Consider the following 18,217-nt stretch of genomic DNA (forward strand, 5'->3'; position numbering starts at 1 on the left):
TTATCCATAAAATGGAAAAATCATAATGTCTTTCTCATGGCTTGTTGTCAGAATTTAATGGCATGGCATGTAAAGCAGCATGCTTGTCATTATTATGACTAAGTGTTGTGATGTTTTGGGTTTAATAATAGGTTCTGGAGACAGAAGCTACTTCAAAATGAAAAGGGTAGTAATTTTGTATTCAGAGTTCAGAAAGGAGGTCTAGTCAGTGCTGTGTTTTCCTCAGGCAAATGTGAATTAGCAACACTGTGTGTAGTATTGCCTCTAGATGTGAACGAAAGATGGGAATGCTAAGAACTGTGTGGCTATCAGCATCAGGCTGCTATGACATTATTCTGCCTGCATATATGATTACTTCAGTGATTTTTGTGTCATTTTTCATTTAGCAATACACTTCATCAGTCAATGTGGTTTTGTTATAATGGAACATGAAACTGTAGCTCTAGACAAGAATTTAGCTTGCAGGCATTGCAGTAGAAGTTTAAGCAAAATCTGAAAGCAACATCTCCTCAAGTGGACAGTGTAAAAAAAAAAAAGAAAAGCTAGTATTTACTGATTTCTTACTGGACTTCTTGGAAAATAGACTTGGCTGCAAGGGTCACAGACACATAATAATGACTTTAAAAAGATAGAAATATATTACTTTCTAATGTAGAAAACAGGTTTGGTTGGATGCTTAGTGATATTACTGTGTGGGCTCCACTTAAGTGGGAGTCTAGGCTCCATGTTTTTTGTTCCACCATCTTCAGAGTTTAGCTCCTGGTCAAGGGTATCTCACCCCTGTGTTCTCACCCAAGCCTCTAGGAAGGTGAAAGGTCAAAGGAAAGAGGATACTCCATTTCCAATTAGGTACATAAACTAAAGGTCGCATTTATCATTTCCACTCATATTCAATTGTCCAACATTTAGTATCATGAAAAAAATTAATTGTAAGGGACACTGAGAAATGTATTTATTCTGAGTGGCCATGGGCCTTGCTGGATGTTCCACTATTAGAGAAGCAAGAGCAGATATCAGAAAGCACATACCAGAATTGTCTATTTTACAACTACTGTATTTATAGCTGTGTTAAACACTTACAAACATTGTTTTTACTTAGTGCTCATAACAACCCTAGAGTTTGCTCTACATATTGTATATTTTGAGACACAGAGAGGTTAATTCTCCTTAAGACAGAGGGAGTTAAGTAATTGTCAGAGGAAATAAGTGGCGTAATCAGGATTTGAACTCAGGCCATCTGACTTTAGAGCCCTTTGTTCTGGGCCACTCTGTAATCTTTGCTTGCTCTTTGTCTCCCTTGAACCTTGATATGATCTGCTAGATGAGGTTGCTTGTAAGAATTAAGGTTTCAAGGATGCTTTATATATTATTTGTTAATGGTTTTCTCTTCTACATGGTTAATCGCTTCCATTCAAAAATCCCTATCTTGTTTGGTGCAAAGTGGTGTCCTATACAATTTAATGTAGACAGAGTAACAAAAGAAAAGTCATGCCACAAAAAGTTGACAGGAATTTTAATGAAAATATTTCCTAATCTGAAAACAATATGTCTATTTAATGATAAAGCAAGAAGTTTTTGATACATTGAGTAGCATTTTGAAGATGGGACACAAATAATGAATTTAATATATTACCAGAATACAGAAATGAAAAGATTCAATCTTTCAACAACTGTCAAGATAGTTCATCTATTCATTTTTATGAATAATTTCAGCTACTGGGGCAGCACTGTGGCATAGTGGGCCAGCATCTGTGGTGCCAGCATCCCATATAGACTACGGTTCTAATCCTGGCTGCTCCTCTTCCAGTCCAGAAGTCTGCTATGGCCTGGGAAAGCAGTAAAATATGGCCCAAGAGCACGGGCCCCTGAACCTGTGTGGGATACCTAGAAGAGGTTCCTGGCTTCTGACTTCAGATTGGCCTGGCTCCGGCCATTGCAGCCATTTAGAATTAACCAGTGGATGGAAGAGCCTCTCTCTCTCTCTGTCTCTCCCTCTCTCTGTTTGTAACTGTACCTCTTAAATAAATAAATAAAATAAGTAAAAAAAGACATTTCAACTACATATATGTCATGAATTGCTATATTAATTTGAATGCATCTGTATAGCAATAAGGAAAACAGAATAAATTGATAGCTTAAAACACAGAAGCATCCTGAATTGATCCATAATGAAAAGTTGATGTTAGCTAGAATTAAATCTTAACAGCTTTTTTTAATTTCCTTTTCATCTTTGTTTTATTTTTTCACCAATTTTTGCCAAATAAACCATTTATTTAATGAGTACAAATGTCATAAGTATAACTTTAGGAATATAGTAATTCTTCCCATCATACCCATCCTCACACCCCCCCACTCCCACCCCACCACTTCCTCCTCTCCCATTTCCAGTTCCATTCTCCACTAAGAAAAAAAAAAAACTGTTCCTCAACAGCCAAGACAAGGGTTGTTCAAGTCATTGCTTCTCAGTGTCAATTTCACTTCTACAAATTTCATTTTAGGTTCTCTATTATCACAGATCAAGGAGAACATATGATATTTGTCCCTTTGGGACTGGCTTGTTTAACAAAGTATGATGTTTTCCAGATTCATCCATTTTGATGCAAATGACTGGATTTCATTTTTTACCACTGTGTAGTATTCCATAAAGTAAATATCCCATAAATGCTCTATCCAATCTTCAGTTGATGGACATTTGGGTTGATTCCATGTCTTGGCTATTGTGAATTGAGCTACAATAAACATGGGGGTGCAGGTAACTCTTTTATTTGCTGATTTCATTACCCTTGGGTAAATTCCCGGAGTGGGATGGCTGGGTCATATGGTAGGTCTATATTCAGATTTCTGAGATATCTCCAAACTGATTTCCATAGTGGTTTTACCAGTTTACATTCCCACCAACAGTGGATTAGGGTACCTTTTCCCCCACATCCTCGCCAGCATTTGTTGTTTGTTGATTTCTGTAGGAAAGCTATTCTAACTTGGGTGAGATGAAACCTCATTGTGGTTTTGATTTGCATTTCCCTGATGGTTAGTGATCCTGCACATTTTTTCATGTGCCTGTTGACCATTTGTATTTCTTCTTTTGAAAACATGGAGGTACAGATAACTCTGATTGCTGATTTCATTTCCCTTGGGTAAATTCCCAGGAGTGGGATGACTGTCACTTATTTCTTATACTCTGCCTCTTTTCAGATTAAAAAAAAAAAGAGAAAATGATAAAAAATTAATATTTTCAAGAATCAAAATATTTTTGCTTTCTGAATAAAAATTAGTTCTTGCAGTGAAGCAAAGGAAGGTAGTAAAATTTCTGGAAGTCCTTAGCAAGGAATTTAGAACATTATGTAAATTTCTCAGGTTTGTATTATTTTTGTGTGAAGCATGTTTGATCTTAGTTTTAGTCAATTTTAACTTTATTCTTAACAGATTGAAGAGTGTACATTTTCCTCTTCTCTCTTTTTAATAATATATTATGAAGGCTTTTATTAGTTTCTCATTGCTATAACTTAATACATGAGGTAGGCTATTTATTAATAAAGAAAAAGAGCTAGCAGTTTTGGAAGGTCAATGTTATGGTGCTGGCTGGCAATAACTCAGTTCTGGTGAAGACCCTCTCGATTGTGTCTTATCATGGTAGATGACAATGGCAGGAGTATGTGTGGGAGCATGTGATCACAACTTGACACACAAAGAGTTGGATGGAAACAGGTGCAGGCTGTTATAACAACCTTCTCAGGAGCACTACCAATCAGTTGCATGAGAACCACCGAGAGAGCACCCAAGAACCACCTATGTCTGTTTCTAAGGCATATTCACAATTGAAGCAAGGACATTTCCACTAGGGTTCACCTTCAAGCACTGGGTCACACTGTCTTCAAACACCACCATCCTGGGAACCAAGCCTCCAACACTTTACCCTTTGGGAGACACAAAATCCTTACCCAATCCGTAGCAGCCCTCTAACCCACAAAGCACACGATCATGCATTATCACCTCTGACCCTTACAAATACCTTTGGAGGAAGATAGGAAAATAATTATTACTTTTTAAAATTTATTTATTTACTTATTTGAAAGTCAGAAACGGAGAGAAAGAGAGTCTTCTATCTGCATGTTCACTCCCCAAATGGCCACACCAGCAGGAGGAGCTGGGCCAGGCCAAAAATCAAAATCCCAGAACTCCATCCTGGTTTCCTACATGGATGTCCAGAACTCAAACACTTGGGCCAACATCAGCTGCTTCCCCAGGTGCATTAGCAGGGAACTGGATTGGAAGCAGAAGAGCCAGGATCGAGCCAGTACTCTGATATGGGATGACAGTGTCACAGACAGCAACTTAATGTGCTCTGTCACGATGCTGGCTTCAGGAAAGGAATTATTATCTTTATTTTGAAGTTGGAGTAACCGAGATCCGGAAAGGTTAATTGGCATGCCCAGCGATACCTAGTAACCAACATGACTAGGTCTCTCTCTCTCTCTCTCTCTCTCTCTCTCTTTTGCTTATGCTTTCTTTTATTCATTCAACTGATATATATTATGTTCCAGGTACAGGGTTATATTCTACAAAATGCAGTTATAAAAAACAGTCTTTCCCTCTATGTCTGTTGACTTTCTTTCTATAGTCTGTGCCCTGTATAACATACAGAGGAGTAGAGGAGACAAACATTAAAGTAACATATTGAAACAACCAAATAATGTGCAATTAAAAGTGATATTAAAAGTTGTGAACAAAAAGAATACAGTACTTTGAATGCAATTAACATGGGGAGCTGCTATAGATTCACTGGTCAGAAAGCCACTCTGGAGAAACAATAGCAAAGCTGAAATTAAAAGGATATGTGGAAGCTATCCAGATTAAGAAGGAAGTTGTATTTTTATCAGTGACAATAGGCTAGGTGATGCTCCAATAATATCCCCAAACCCTCAGTGAAGGTTGGGGCTGGTGTTGTAGCTCAATGGGTTAAGCTGCTTCCTGCCGGTTCAAGTCCCAGCTGTTCAGCTTCCAATCCATCTCCCAGCACCTGAAAAAGTAGTGGAAGATGGCTGGGTACTTGGGCACCTGCCACCCATGTGGGAAACCCAGATAGAGTTCCAGGCTCCTGACTTTTTGTGGCCATTTGGGAAGTCACCCAGTGGAAGGAAGATCTCTTTCTCTGTCTCTTCTCTCTCTCTGTCATTCTACCTTTCAAATGAATAAAATAAATCTTAAAATAAAATAATGAAAGTTGTGCACTTGTACTACATGTCCACCACAGAATGGCTGAGCAATGTACTTCACAGCATCCTGACTCTCTGACTAAAATTCAGACTTGGAGAGCACATACTGTTGGGACACTGCCATTCTCCATGGAAAGAAGAGGATGTGTATTGAACTGTGTACTTGATCTTAAAGCTTGTGCCTAGAATTGTATCCATTCCAAGTGCCCGTGCAAGTCACAAGACCACATCCAGTGTCAAGAGAGGAGGAATGTATAATTCTAACTTAGTCCCAGAGCTGAGGATAATGGGAATTATTTAGTGATCAGACTAATAACTGCAGTGTTAGATGACAGAATATGGAGGGAAGCTATTTACAACTGAGGAAATAGCATGTGCAAAGGCACTAATGTGGCAACCATGTTGCTGGGATACAGTGAGTAAATAGGATGTAACCAGGAGGAGAAGGTAACAGCAGGGGCTAAATTAGGAAGATCTTTATAGACTATGGAAAAGATGTGTGGGGTCAGCACCACAGCTCAATAAGCTAATCCTCCGCCTGTGGCGCTGGCACTCCAGGTTCTAGTCCTGGTTGGAGCGCTGGATTCTGTCCCGGTTGCCCCTCTTCCAGGCCAGCTCTCTGCTGTGGCCCGGGAGGGCAGTGGAGGATGGCCCAAGTGCTTGGGCCCTGCACCCGCATGGGAGACCAGGAGGAAGCACCTGGCTCCTGGCTTCGGATCCACGCAGAGCGCCGGCTGCAACGCACTGGCTGTAACAGCCACTCTGGGGGTGAACCAATGGAAAAGGAAGACCTTTCTCTCTGTCTCTCTCCCTCACTAACTCTGCCTGTCAAAAAAAGAAAAAAGAAATAGAGCAGCCAGGCCTCAAACCAGTGCCGACATGGGATGCCAGTATTGCAGGCAGCAGCTTAACCCATTAGGCCACAATCCTGGCCCCTACTGACAGGCTTTAAGCACAGGAACAACATGGTGTAAGAAATACTTTAAAGACTATTGACTAATCACACTTATTATTCCATGGAGAGTAGATTGGAAGGGAGTTAACAGGAAAGTAGGGAGGCCAAATAATAACCTTCCAGATTTCTCAGCGAGAATACATATTGGTACCCAATTTAACACAGTCCTATTTGAGGTAAAAAAAAATCCATCTAATTCAGAAATTTTTATTATTCATTATTATCCAGTTCAGTCTCCATCCCTTACACTTCTGAATTCATACAGCACTTCAAGCCACTGCAGTGACCCACAGTGAAGGAAGGTGATGCTGAATGTTCTCTTCTTCTTTTACGTCTTTTCTCCTCCTATGGATCTGGGCTTACATATGTTGAAGGAAAAGGGAAAGTGGGGCTCTGTGTAATTGCCTGCAATATTTGGTGACAGGACAAAAAGATCTTCTTTCTTCTGTCATTAAAGATTTTCCATCTAAGGCTGATGACATATGTGTGTTTATGTCTTCTTGGCCTATTGAATCCACATGGATACTCCCAGAAGTGATGTTCTGCCTCCAGAGTATTGGTGGTATAGGTGATACACTATCTCAAACAGGACTCCTTCTGCTATGGTTCCATGTGGAAATGAGGTTAGGTGGAGGGTTGATGGATGTTGAGAAAGTGATGTACTCATTGAAAGTGAAGAATGATTTTGGCAGTGGTCTTGAGTAAATAGCTAAGAGAAAAATGATCCTGTTTTCCTAAAGTTATGTTTGAATCTATAATTTGGGGGATAACGTAGTTTCTAGACCTTGTAAGTTACAAGGTTTATCCATGAGCGTAGATGATTCACATGGACAGTAAGAAATGAGGAAGTCAAAGATGAACAGGTCCAAGAGCTGAGAGCTCAGGGAGTTGGATGTGTTACCCTTGAGGATGTTTTAGTCTTTAAGAAATGATGCCAGATGGAGGGTAGGGTATATTTCTTTCTTGTGGCTGTTGAAAATAATTACCACAACCTTGATGGCCTAACACAAAGCAAATTTAATCTCAAAGTTCTGTAAACCAAAAGGTGAAAATCAGCATCAATGGGCCAAAACCAAGGTGTTGGCTGGGCCACACTTCCTTCAGAGGCTATAAGGGGAAATCTGCTGCTTGACTCATACCTTCTGGTAGTTTCTGGGACTCTGGCTGTGGCCTCATTGTTCCAATTTCTATCTCTGTGGTCACATTGCCTTTTTTTATTCTGTGCTTTCTCCTCTCAGTCTGTCTCATGTCTTCCTCCACCTCATTTTTGTTGTAATACTTGTGATTACATTGGACACATCTGAATATTCTCCCATCTCAAGGTCCTTAATTATATCTGCAAGGATTCCTTTTCCAAATACTGTAATTTTTACAAGTTCCAAGGGTTAGAATATGATATCTTTCAGTAGGCATTATTCAGCCAACTACAGACAGTGACTAAGAAGATAATGGCATCAAGGAGAGGCAGTAGGCAGTAGGCAGTAGACAATTGGATGGCACTTCAGTGGCCTAAAAGTAGCCAGACCATTCTTTCCTCTAGTCGTGAGGCTTTAGAAAGAAAGTTGGGTGCTACATGCAACAAACCAAAGCAGACCTTCTAGGGTCTGGCTGTTTTTACAGTTTGAGTCTAGATTCTTCATTGCTTTTTCTTCCCTATAAAGTGAGCACAGGAAGTGAAGTGGATAGTAGAATGTATTGGAGTTAGCTGTCTTCAGTAAAGGGGGACTGCTGCTTTGTGCAGAATCTGTGCTATGTAAACTAATTCCTCAAAAAAAAAAAGCCCTTAACCATTACCTTCTTTCACTAAAGAATGAGGTATCAGTTTTCTAGTCTCGCTTGCAGCTGGTGGCGATAATGCTGCACTGTCTGGTCGAAGAAGCGTATGCAGTCTGATTAGAGGACTTCTGTATCAGCTTTTGCTTTTTTGTTAAAGATAGATGCAGTTGATACCCTTCCTCCTGCCTTCAACATGAACTCTATGCTGGAACATAGAATCTCAGCCATTTTGCATAAGAATGATAAGTCACACTTTGAGCACAGGGGAGTGTCAAGATGATAGGATGCTGAATCCCTGATCATGTTATTTTGCACCTGAACTAATGCAAACAACTGCCTAACTCTGGATTTCTTAGTGTGTAAAAAAAAAAAGATGCATTTTTCAAGCAGCGGAAGCAATTCTAGCTCATATGAATGACTTCTCTGTTTATGAAGGAGATGAGAAGATACTGTGCTTGCAGCCCAGAAACTCATCTTCTTCAATGTCTAAGCTTGGGCCAGCAATGTAGAAACCAAATAGGTCTACTTTGCTTTGCAAGTGATGACTAGTAAAAGAGGCCAGAAACATCACCTATCCTATTCCTCTTTTCTAATTCCCTGTACTATTATTTCCCCCTTGCTAAAACTCCTTAGACTAGTCAGACTACATGCATAAATTACAGCCATAAATTATACAAAAATTTGTACTGCATCTTTCTTGTCATATATTTGACAGGACTTTATTTGGTTATCAACTTTTACCCAGTTCACAGTTACAGAGTTGAAAAGGATTTGGGGCCCAGTTTACATTCCCACAAACAATAGATTAGCATACTTTTTCCCCACATCCTCACCAGCATTTGTTTATTGTTGATTTCTGTATGAAAGCCATTCTAATTGGCTCCTATGAGTTTCAATAGTCTCTTAGTCATGTCTTTTGGATCCCTTATGTATAGGATCATGTCATCTGCAAATAAGGATAGTTTGACTTCCTCCTTCCTGATTTGTATCCCTTTGATTTCTTTTTCTTGTCTAATGGCTCTAGCTGGAACTTCCAGGACTATAATTGAAAACCAGGGGTGAAACTGGGCACCCTCGACTGGTTCTGGATCTCAATGGGAATGCTTCCAACTTTTCCCCATTCAATAGGATGCTGGCCATGGGTTTGTGATAAATTGCCTTGAATGTGTTGAGAAATGTTCCTTCTATACCAAATTTGCTTAGAGTTTTCATCATGAAAGGATGTTGTATTTTGTCAAATGCTTTCTCTGCATCTATTGAGATAATCATATGGTTTTTGTTCTTCAATTTGTTAATGTGATGTATCACATTGATTGATTTGCGATGTTAAACCATCCCTGTATACCAGGAATAAGTCCAACTTGGTCCAGATGAATAATCTTTCTGATGTTTTGTTGGATTCGATTGACCAGAATTTTGTTGAGGATTTTTGCATCTATGTTCATCAGAGAGATTGGTCTGTAGTTCTCTTTCTCTGTTGTATCTCTTTCAGGTTTAAGAATTAAGGTGATGCTGGATTCATAAAAAAACAATTTGGGAGGATTTCCTTCCTTTCTATTCTTTTGAACAGCTTCAGAAGTATTAGAGTTATTTCTTCTTTAAATTTTATGTAGAATTGAGTGGTGAAGCCATCTGGTCCTGGGCTTTTTTTTTTTTTTTTTTTTTTTTTTTTTTTTTTTTTTGGTGGGAGAGTCTTTAGTACTGATTCAATTTATGTCTTGGTTATGGGTCGGTTTAGGCTTTCTATGTCTTTATGACTCAATTTAGGTAGATTGTATGTGTTCAGGAATCTGTCCATTTCTTCTAGGTTTCCTGTTTTGTTGGCATACATTTCTTTGTAGTAATTTCTGATGATTGTTTTTTATGTCTGTGGTGTTTGTTGTCTTATTTCCTTTTTCATCTTTGATCTTATTAATTTAGATCTTCTCCCTCCTTTTTTTTTTTTTGGTTAGTTGGGTCAATGGTTTGTCAATTTTATATATTTTTTGAAAAACTCTTCGTTTTGCTCCTCATTTTTCTGATCATTTGTATTATCTTCTTTGTTTTGATTTTGTTGATTTATTCTCTGGTTTTAATTATTTCTTTTCTCCTACTAGTTTTGGGTTTTGTTTGCTGTTGTTTTTCTAGGTCTTTGAGATGCATTGAGAGCTCATTTATTTGGGGCCTCTCCAATTTCTTGATGTAGGCACTTATTACTGTAAACTTTCCTCTTAACACTGCTTTTGCTGTATCCCATAAGTTTTGATATGTTGTATTGTCATCTTCATTTGTTTGCAGAATTTTTTTTATTTCTTCAAGGATGCACCATTCATTGAGGAGCATGTTGTTTGGTCTCCATGTGTTTGCAAATGGTCTGGGGATTCCTGAGTTGATGATTACCAACTTTATTCCATTGTGGTCAGAGAATATGCATGGTATGATTTTGATTTTTTTGCATTTGCTGAGACTTGCTTTATGGACTAGCATGTGGTCAATACTAGAGAAAGTTCCACGTACTGGTAAGAAATTTTTTTTTTTAGTTCTGAATTTGCTTCTGGTTGCTTCTAAGTAATCTGGTGATTAACTTTCTCAATTCCATTTCTGGCATTTTCTCAATCTCTTCATCTTTACCTTCTACTATTAGTGTTGTAGAGTTCCATTGTGGAACTTAAGTGTCTTCCTTATTCTTATTTAAGTTTCTTCCTTTGTTTTTCAGCATTTATGTAGTTTTTTTATCTGGTTGCTTTTATCTTTGTTTTATGTCTTTGTGGCTTAGTGGGATGTCTATACTTTCAGTTAGCATCAAGAGGTGTGGACTGGGTGTGGCCCAGTTGCTCTGTTCAGTATTCTATGGTGCAGCAAGCATCCAAGGTAAGGCCCCGGTGGGGCTTTGTAGCTCTACTCTGGTTGTCTGTATGGAGTAGGGTGTTCACTTCTGTTGGTGTGACACACTCTTCTCCTCACAGCCCCGGTGTTAGTCCCTAGTTGTCGCTCCCCCTCTTCGCGGAGGAACGACACAGGACCCTGCGCTGTTCTTTCATCTGCTTGGCCCTCCCCGGGTTTGCTGCTGGTTCTTCCCGGGTTGGCTACCGACCCTTCCACCTCCGTGGAAGGGCGGTTCCCCCTGCCACATTCCCCACCTGCACGGGGGAGCGGCACACCGCCGGCCGGCTCTCTCGGGGGGCTGCACAGGTGTTCCTTCAGATAGCTGTTCCTGGTGCATGTTGTCTCTCTCCTCCTTTATAGTCCTCTTCCACCAATCCCAACTCTGCTACCCACACGCCGAGTACACTGCTCTCCTCCAATCAGGAGCAGGTCCTACAGTTTATTGGTTGAACTGGAGGCAGCTGTGTAGAAGCTGTTTCGTCCTCTCCCAGCGCCATATTGTGGGAGAGCAGATGCATAGAATAAGTCTTAATTCCAGTAACTTAGTCTAGTCCGAGTTGCTCCCCACACCTAGTATTTTCAGGACTAGCTCACATTGTTTAATAAACTGCACCTTTGATCTGTGGCATCTTTCCTATCAGCATGGTTCCTTCTGTTATGAGTTGCTATAAGTCTGTGGGTTGTGGGTGTGTGCATGGAGCCCATGCCTATGTGAGCCTGGCTCACTTCTCAATTGTAGTGAGCAGCAACGAGCTTTCAATAGGTGGGGCTTCCCCTTGCCGTGCAGCTAGCATGGAGGGTGAAGGAATCCTTCTGTATTGTTGTGTCCCTCGCTGTTTGGGTTGGTGTCGCTCCCCCACTCGTGGAGGAACGACGCCAGAGCAGACGCTGTTTTCTTTCCCCGGCCCTTCCCAGATTTGCTGCTGCTCCCCCGCCTCCGCGGAGGAGCGGCACCCCCTCTGCTCCCCCGCTTTCGTGGAGGAGTGGCACCAACAAGCTCTCTGACGGACTCTCTCAGGGGGGCCCTGCATGTTGTCTCTCTCCCCCTTTTATAGTCCTCTCCCACCAATCCGTGCTCTGCTGCCCATGTGCTGAGCACGCGCTTTCTTCCAATCAGAGGTTGGATCAGGAATCAGCTAATTGACGAAGCAGCTGTGTAAGATTTGTTTACTCCCTCTCAGCGCCATATGGTGGGAGATCAGGCACATAGAGTTAGTTTCAGTCCACAGTCTCAGCACTTATTTGTCTCCCAGGCGCCCCGCCATGTTGCGGGAGATGGACCCTGCTCCCCACAGGTTGGGGGGTGAAGCAACCCCCACTATTGCTGGGCGCACTCACAGAAGGCAGGGGCAGCAGCCACCTACATCGTCCAAAAATAGAAAAAAAAAAAAAAAGGTGCCGAATGGCTTCTCCCCACAGCTGCTGGTCCCTGCAGGGTGGTTGGAGAGGGAGGTGCACCATCTCCCTATTTGTTCATTTATTTTTTCCCCACATGGAACTTCAAAAGCAGTTCAGCAAGCATTCTCTCCCACTGTACGTACAGCTCCATGAACCCACGGATTACCTGCTCATCTGATCCACTGGGTCCGGTGCTCTCATTTTTCTTATTCACTCTTTCCTCATGGACCTGCACCATCTCTGCTGTTCTTGCTGGATTTCCCACTGTGAATTCCACATGGTTTATCTCAGGCATGTAGTTTCAGATAGTCTTCAAATGAGAGCTCTTTTTTAATTTTAAACCCTGTAGCTTTTACAAGTTTACAAAAATAATCACATGGGACCTTTCTTATACTCAATTTCATAAGACAGGTGCTGTCCTTTATTCTTTTTAAAGATTTATTTATTTATTTGAAAGTCAGAGTTACACACAGAGAGAAGAAGAGGCAGAGGGGCAGAGGGGCAGAGAGAGAGAGAGGTCTTCCATCCATTGGTTCACTCCCCAGTTGGCAGCAATGGCCAGAACTGTGCTGATCCGAAGCCAGGAGTCAGGAGCTTCTTCCTGGTCTCCCACGTGGGTGCAGGGGCCCAAGGACTTGGGCCATCTTCTACTGCTTTCCCAGGACATAGCAGAGAGCTGGATGGGAAGTGGAGCAGCCAGGACACAAACTGGCACCCATATCAGGTGCTGGCATGGCAGGTGGCGGTTTTACCCACTATGCCACAATGCCAGCCCCGGGTGCTGTCCTTTAGGACATAAATATGCTTTGTAAACTATAAATCAAGGATGAGGAAAGCATGCACTGTGAGCTCTTGTTATTTGTTGTTAGATCAACAAGAGAGTGGGGATGTAAGGGTGTTCTGTCTACCTGTTGCAGCATATGAGCCAGTGTGTGGCATTTTTTGTCCTCTTGATTAATATGAAGAGTATTGGAAATCCTTAGTAGAGGACCTTTTTTTGACTCATTTTCATCCCTGAATATCAGAATGCCTAGTACAGAGTAGGTACTCAATAAATGCTTGTTGGATAAATGAATGAGGCAATGAATCATAGATTTTTGAAACTTCAGTCCTCACTTTGAAACTTCTCCATTTATGGATCTCTCATTAGTCTGGCAATTAAGTTTCTAGTTCCTTCTATACTGCTAACTATCTTTTAACATGAGACTCATAAAACCTCACTAGTTTCTTTGAGGGATCTAAAGGAAAATAAATAGTTTTAAATATTCAATTACTTTATAATCTAGCATGAAATTGGATCCTGAGCAGTATGTGACTTTGGGGAGATTGTTGTCTAGCTGAGTGTGACAATGTTTAGTACCATAAATGTGAAAGGAGATGGTGTGAGATGTGTGAAATCATTCTGGATTTTTTTTTCTGGAAAACAGAAATTTTGTGTTGAAGGAATTAGATATCAATAGCACAAATCAATGGAATATCAATAAGCATGTAAGTGGGAATTAACCTGTCTTCTGAAGCAGTGTTTTCCAAGTTCAGCAGTATATTAGAATAAATAAGGAAGTCCTTAAAAATCCCATTGACTAAACTACATCCCAAACCAATTACATCAGAATCTGTGAAAGTAATACCCGGGAATCATTATTTTAAACATATTCCCAAGTGATTCTTACATACAGCTAAATTTGAGAACAAATGTTCCAAAGCTGTGCTTCTCAAACTCTAACCACCTGGAGAATTTGTTAAAATGCAGATTCTGCTCCAGTAGGCTTGAGGCAGGACCTGTGATTCTATATTCTGACAAGTTCCAAGTTGATGCTGATGCTGGTGGAACAAGGAACCTGGAATAATAAAGTCCCTCAAAGGTAGATAAATATATTATATGTCAGGTAGTAAAAGCAGGAACATGGAGCTAACATTTATTTAGTGTCTATGTGCCAGGCATCGTGCTGGTAAATTTACGTACATTATCTCATGTAATCTTATAAACAACCATGGAAGATTACTTTTCTTCCTATTTTAGAAATGAGACTGAGGTTCTAAGTGGGTAAATCATTGCTTAAGGTGGAATAGCTAAATCATGATGGAACCTGGATCAAACATAAACATGTCCTACAGCAAAACTCATAGGTTTTTCCGTTAGAAAATTGTTGGAAACTCTCAAATGCCAAACATAATTATTTATATCTGAAATGACAGGTAATAGCTTTGTGAGTACAATCTTCAGGGATCACTTAAGGAAAGTCCGAGTGTTGCCAAGTTTGATTTCATACTCATACCTCATGCAGTATATCTAGGCAGGTAAAGAACATGATACCGTGTATGCCTTTAGACTGTGGCTATGCTGCAGTGCCATGGCATTAAAAATATCCTGGTGAAGTTAGAGTAGAATGTCAATAAATTCTTGTAGTAAAATATTATCGCTAGGGGAATATATCAAAATTCAAAAGTAAGGATGAGTGGAGAAGAGGTGTAGAGGGAGATTGGATAAAGGGTACCAAAGCACAGTCAGATAGAAATAGGTTATGGAGCAGGCGTTGTGTCACAGTGGGTTAAGTCAGCACTTGGAATCCCATGTCAGAGTACCTGGTTCAAATCCATACTACTCCATACTTCCAATCCAGCTTCCTGCTAATGTGCCTGGGATGAAAGAAACAGGTTGTACTGAGGCTGGCGCTGTGGCATAGTGAGCTAAGCCTCCGCCTGTGGCGCCAGCATCCCATATGAGCACCAGTTGATGTCCTGGATGCACCTCTTATGATCTAAATCCCTGCTGTGCCCTGGGAAAGCAGTGGAAGATGGCCCAAGTGCTTGGGACCCTGCACTCACATGGGAGACCCAGAAGAAGCTCCTGGCTCCTGGCTTCAGACTGGCCCAGCTTGAGCCATTGTGGCCATTTGGGGAGTGAAACAGCAGATGGAAGACCTCTCTCTCTGTCTCTCCCTCTGTCTGTAACTCTGCCTCTCAAATAGATAATCTTTTTAAAAAATAAAAAAACAGGTTATACTAGTGGAAGCAATCTTTCCAGTTTAGAAGGCCATTCCTAATGTAACTCGGCCACATGAAACTTCTTTGTTATCATTATCTTATATACTAAACAACTTTATCATATAATAGCCATTACTGTCAAAGTTACATGAAAATTACTACTAAATAATAAATATCCTGCAAAACTATTAAGAATTTCTTGCCAGGTTTTTTTTCCCCTTAGAACATATCCCTACAAGGATATAGGATAGAAAAAGAAAAATACAACTTATATACAGATCAATAGAACTACAGAACCAGAAGGTAGATGCAGCAGCATTTTCTTAATACTGTTATTTAATGTTCTATTAGAATACATTGCAGGGCTGGTGCTATGGCACAGTAGGTTAATCCTCCACCTGCAGTGCTGGTATCCCATATGGGTGCCGGTTCTGGCCCTGGCTGCTCTTCTTCCAATCAAAATCTCAGATATGGCCTTGGAAAGCAGTGGGAGATGGCTCAAGTATTTAGGCCCTGCACCCACGTGGGAGACCTGGAAGAAGCAACTGGCTCCTGGCTTCAGATCGGCCCAGTTCCAGCTGTTGCAGCCATTTGGGGCGTGAACTAGCAGATGGAAGAGCTTTCTCTCTGTCTCTCCCTCTGTCTGTAACTCTACCTCTCAAGTAAACAAAATATTTTAAAAAATACATTGCACACTTGAAAATGTGGTATATATATATATATATATATATATATAAACACACACTATGGAATACTACTCAGCCATAAAAAAGAATGAAATCCTGTCTTTTGCAACAAAATAGATGCATCTGGAAACCATTATGCCTAGTGAAATCAACCAGTCCCCAAAAGAAAAATATCATGTGTTTTCTCTGATTTGTAATAATTAATATAGAATATAAAAAGGTATAAGAATAAAACAGATATCTTGTGATTTGATTATTGTTTTTAGCCTTTGTTTACACTCCTGTGAAACAGTGAGCTTTATACTTTTTGCTTGTTGAATATTATGGTTAGTGGGGCATTGATCTTGTGATTATAGAGTAGACAGGGATTGTATATTCGCAAAAGTTGAAGAAAAGAAGAAGGGAAGGGAGTTGGGATTGGGAAAGGTAGAGAGGGGAGAAAGCATTACAGTTGTTTTCTTGGAGTTGTACCTGTGGAATGCATAATATCTGTTCTCTTTATATTGATAAAAATTTAAAAAATAAAAATTTTAAAAAATAAAACCTTGCAAAACTATGGGGTAACCTGGAAGGCAGCAGCTAATGGCACAAGTGCTTGAGTCCATGCCATCCTCATGGGAGACCAAGATGGAGTTCCTGGCTTCTGGCTTTGGCCTGGCCCAACCCCGGATTTTGTGGGCATTTGGGGAGTAAACCAGTGGATGGAAGATCTCATATTTTCTCTCTCTCTGTCTCTCTCTCTGTCTCTCTCTCTCTCTCTCTCTCTCTCTGTGTGTGTGTGAGAGAGAGAGAGAGAGACTGCCTTTCAAATAAATAAATTTTTAAAAAAGAATAATATGGTCTAGTCACAGGGAAATGACTGTAGCTCACAATAATGTATCATATACTACATAAAGAACTGGAAAAGAAGAGCCAGTAGATGCCAAACAAGGAATAAGAATGGGGACATAGAAATGGTGATTACCTGATTTAGTCACTTTATACTGTATGCACGTGTTGAGATGCTGCACTGTGCCCAGAGAAATGTACAACTACTACATGTTAATCAAATGTTTTTATCTAACAAAAATTCCCAACATTTTATTGATAAAAGACAAAAGCATGAGTAGATTGTTCAACAGTACTTGGAGGTGGCAACATTCTACTTTCAAAAATATACAGAGCAACTATTAATAAGACTGAAAATGACATAGATTTGAACATTATAAAACAGTTAATGGATATATATCACACCACACAACAAGAGAATATGCAATCCATTAACATGTACAAGCAACATTTTTCAGACAATTTGCTTTTCTTAAAATGCGTTGAATAAATTAAAAAATTAAAACAAATATTTTCATGATATCAAAGTCTCATTGATTCTGGAGAAAAAAATTTTATTTCCTGAAAACATTTGGCTCTACATTCTTGATTCAAAGAACATTCCAAATGAAAATATCTCTTAAATCAAAATTGCTCTGCTTCTCTTTTTTAAAGTAATTTTTTCTTCTTTTTCTAGGAAGCTGAAAAATGAACTCTTAGAAGCAAAACGCAGAAGTGGGAAGACTCAACAGGAGACCAGCAGAGTCTGTGTTCACTGTCAAAGACACCTGGGCCTAATCTTTGACCGTGGTGACCCATGCCAGGCCTGTTCACTGAGGGTATGCAGTGCATGTCGGGTCACAGGCCTTGATGGCAGCTGGAAGTGCACTATCTGTGCCAGAGTCTCGTAAGTTTCTTTTCATGGAAACTGTATATTTAATGACTGAAGGGATTAGTGGATAAAACAAGAAAAGGGGTATTTTAAATTTAGGGATAGGGAATAAGATCAAAATTATTTAGTCCAACCATAGTCTTAATGCCTTGGCTTTGCTTTGGTGTGTGTGTGTGTGTGAGAGAGAGGGTTTTTTTTTTTTATTTCAAAACATAGTTATTGTGTATGTGTGAGAGAGATAGAGACAGACAGACAGACAGATGGAGGCAGATACAGTCAGAGAACTGTATTTTAAAAAACTCAAAGCCTAGTATAATTAGAAGTCTCACAGAACCAGGTCTCTTTCTGTACTCAAAAACTACCCATGTGCTTTCTTCTCTGAGAGCCCATCTTGGCATTACATGGCTTCCAAGAAGGCACAGACAATTCCACTGAGACATTCTTAGACATTCGGGATGACTGGCAAGATGTGGATCAAATGTCCTGCCTTCTAATCACATCAGATTAGGAGCAAAGCTGGAGTGTTTCTGAATTCCCTCCAAACCTACTTCTTTAGTTATGGTGAAGGGGAGAGAACATCCCATTCACCTGCCTGTTCAGGCTGTGGGAGTGTAGTAGGCACAGATTTCACTCTGCAAAC

The 18,217-nt window shown here is 40.2% G+C and overlaps 1 protein-coding gene across 5 annotated transcripts in view; it reads left to right on the forward strand.

Annotated features, from left to right (window-relative positions):
* SYTL5 (synaptotagmin like 5) overlaps nt 1-18,217 on the forward strand; it is a 323,995-nt gene that overhangs the window by 209,943 nt on the left and 95,835 nt on the right. For all 5 annotated transcript variants that reach the window (XM_051827009.2, XM_051827010.2, XM_070066530.1 and 2 more), the window contains one exon: nt 17,383-17,592. In XM_051827009.2, coding sequence (XP_051682969.1) covers nt 17,383-17,592 — 210 coding nt within the window. The remainder of the gene's footprint in view (nt 1-17,382; nt 17,593-18,217) is intronic.

Source organism: Oryctolagus cuniculus, chromosome X, assembly GCF_964237555.1.
Source record: "Oryctolagus cuniculus chromosome X, mOryCun1.1, whole genome shotgun sequence".
Lineage (NCBI taxonomy): Eukaryota > Metazoa > Chordata > Mammalia > Lagomorpha > Leporidae > Oryctolagus > Oryctolagus cuniculus.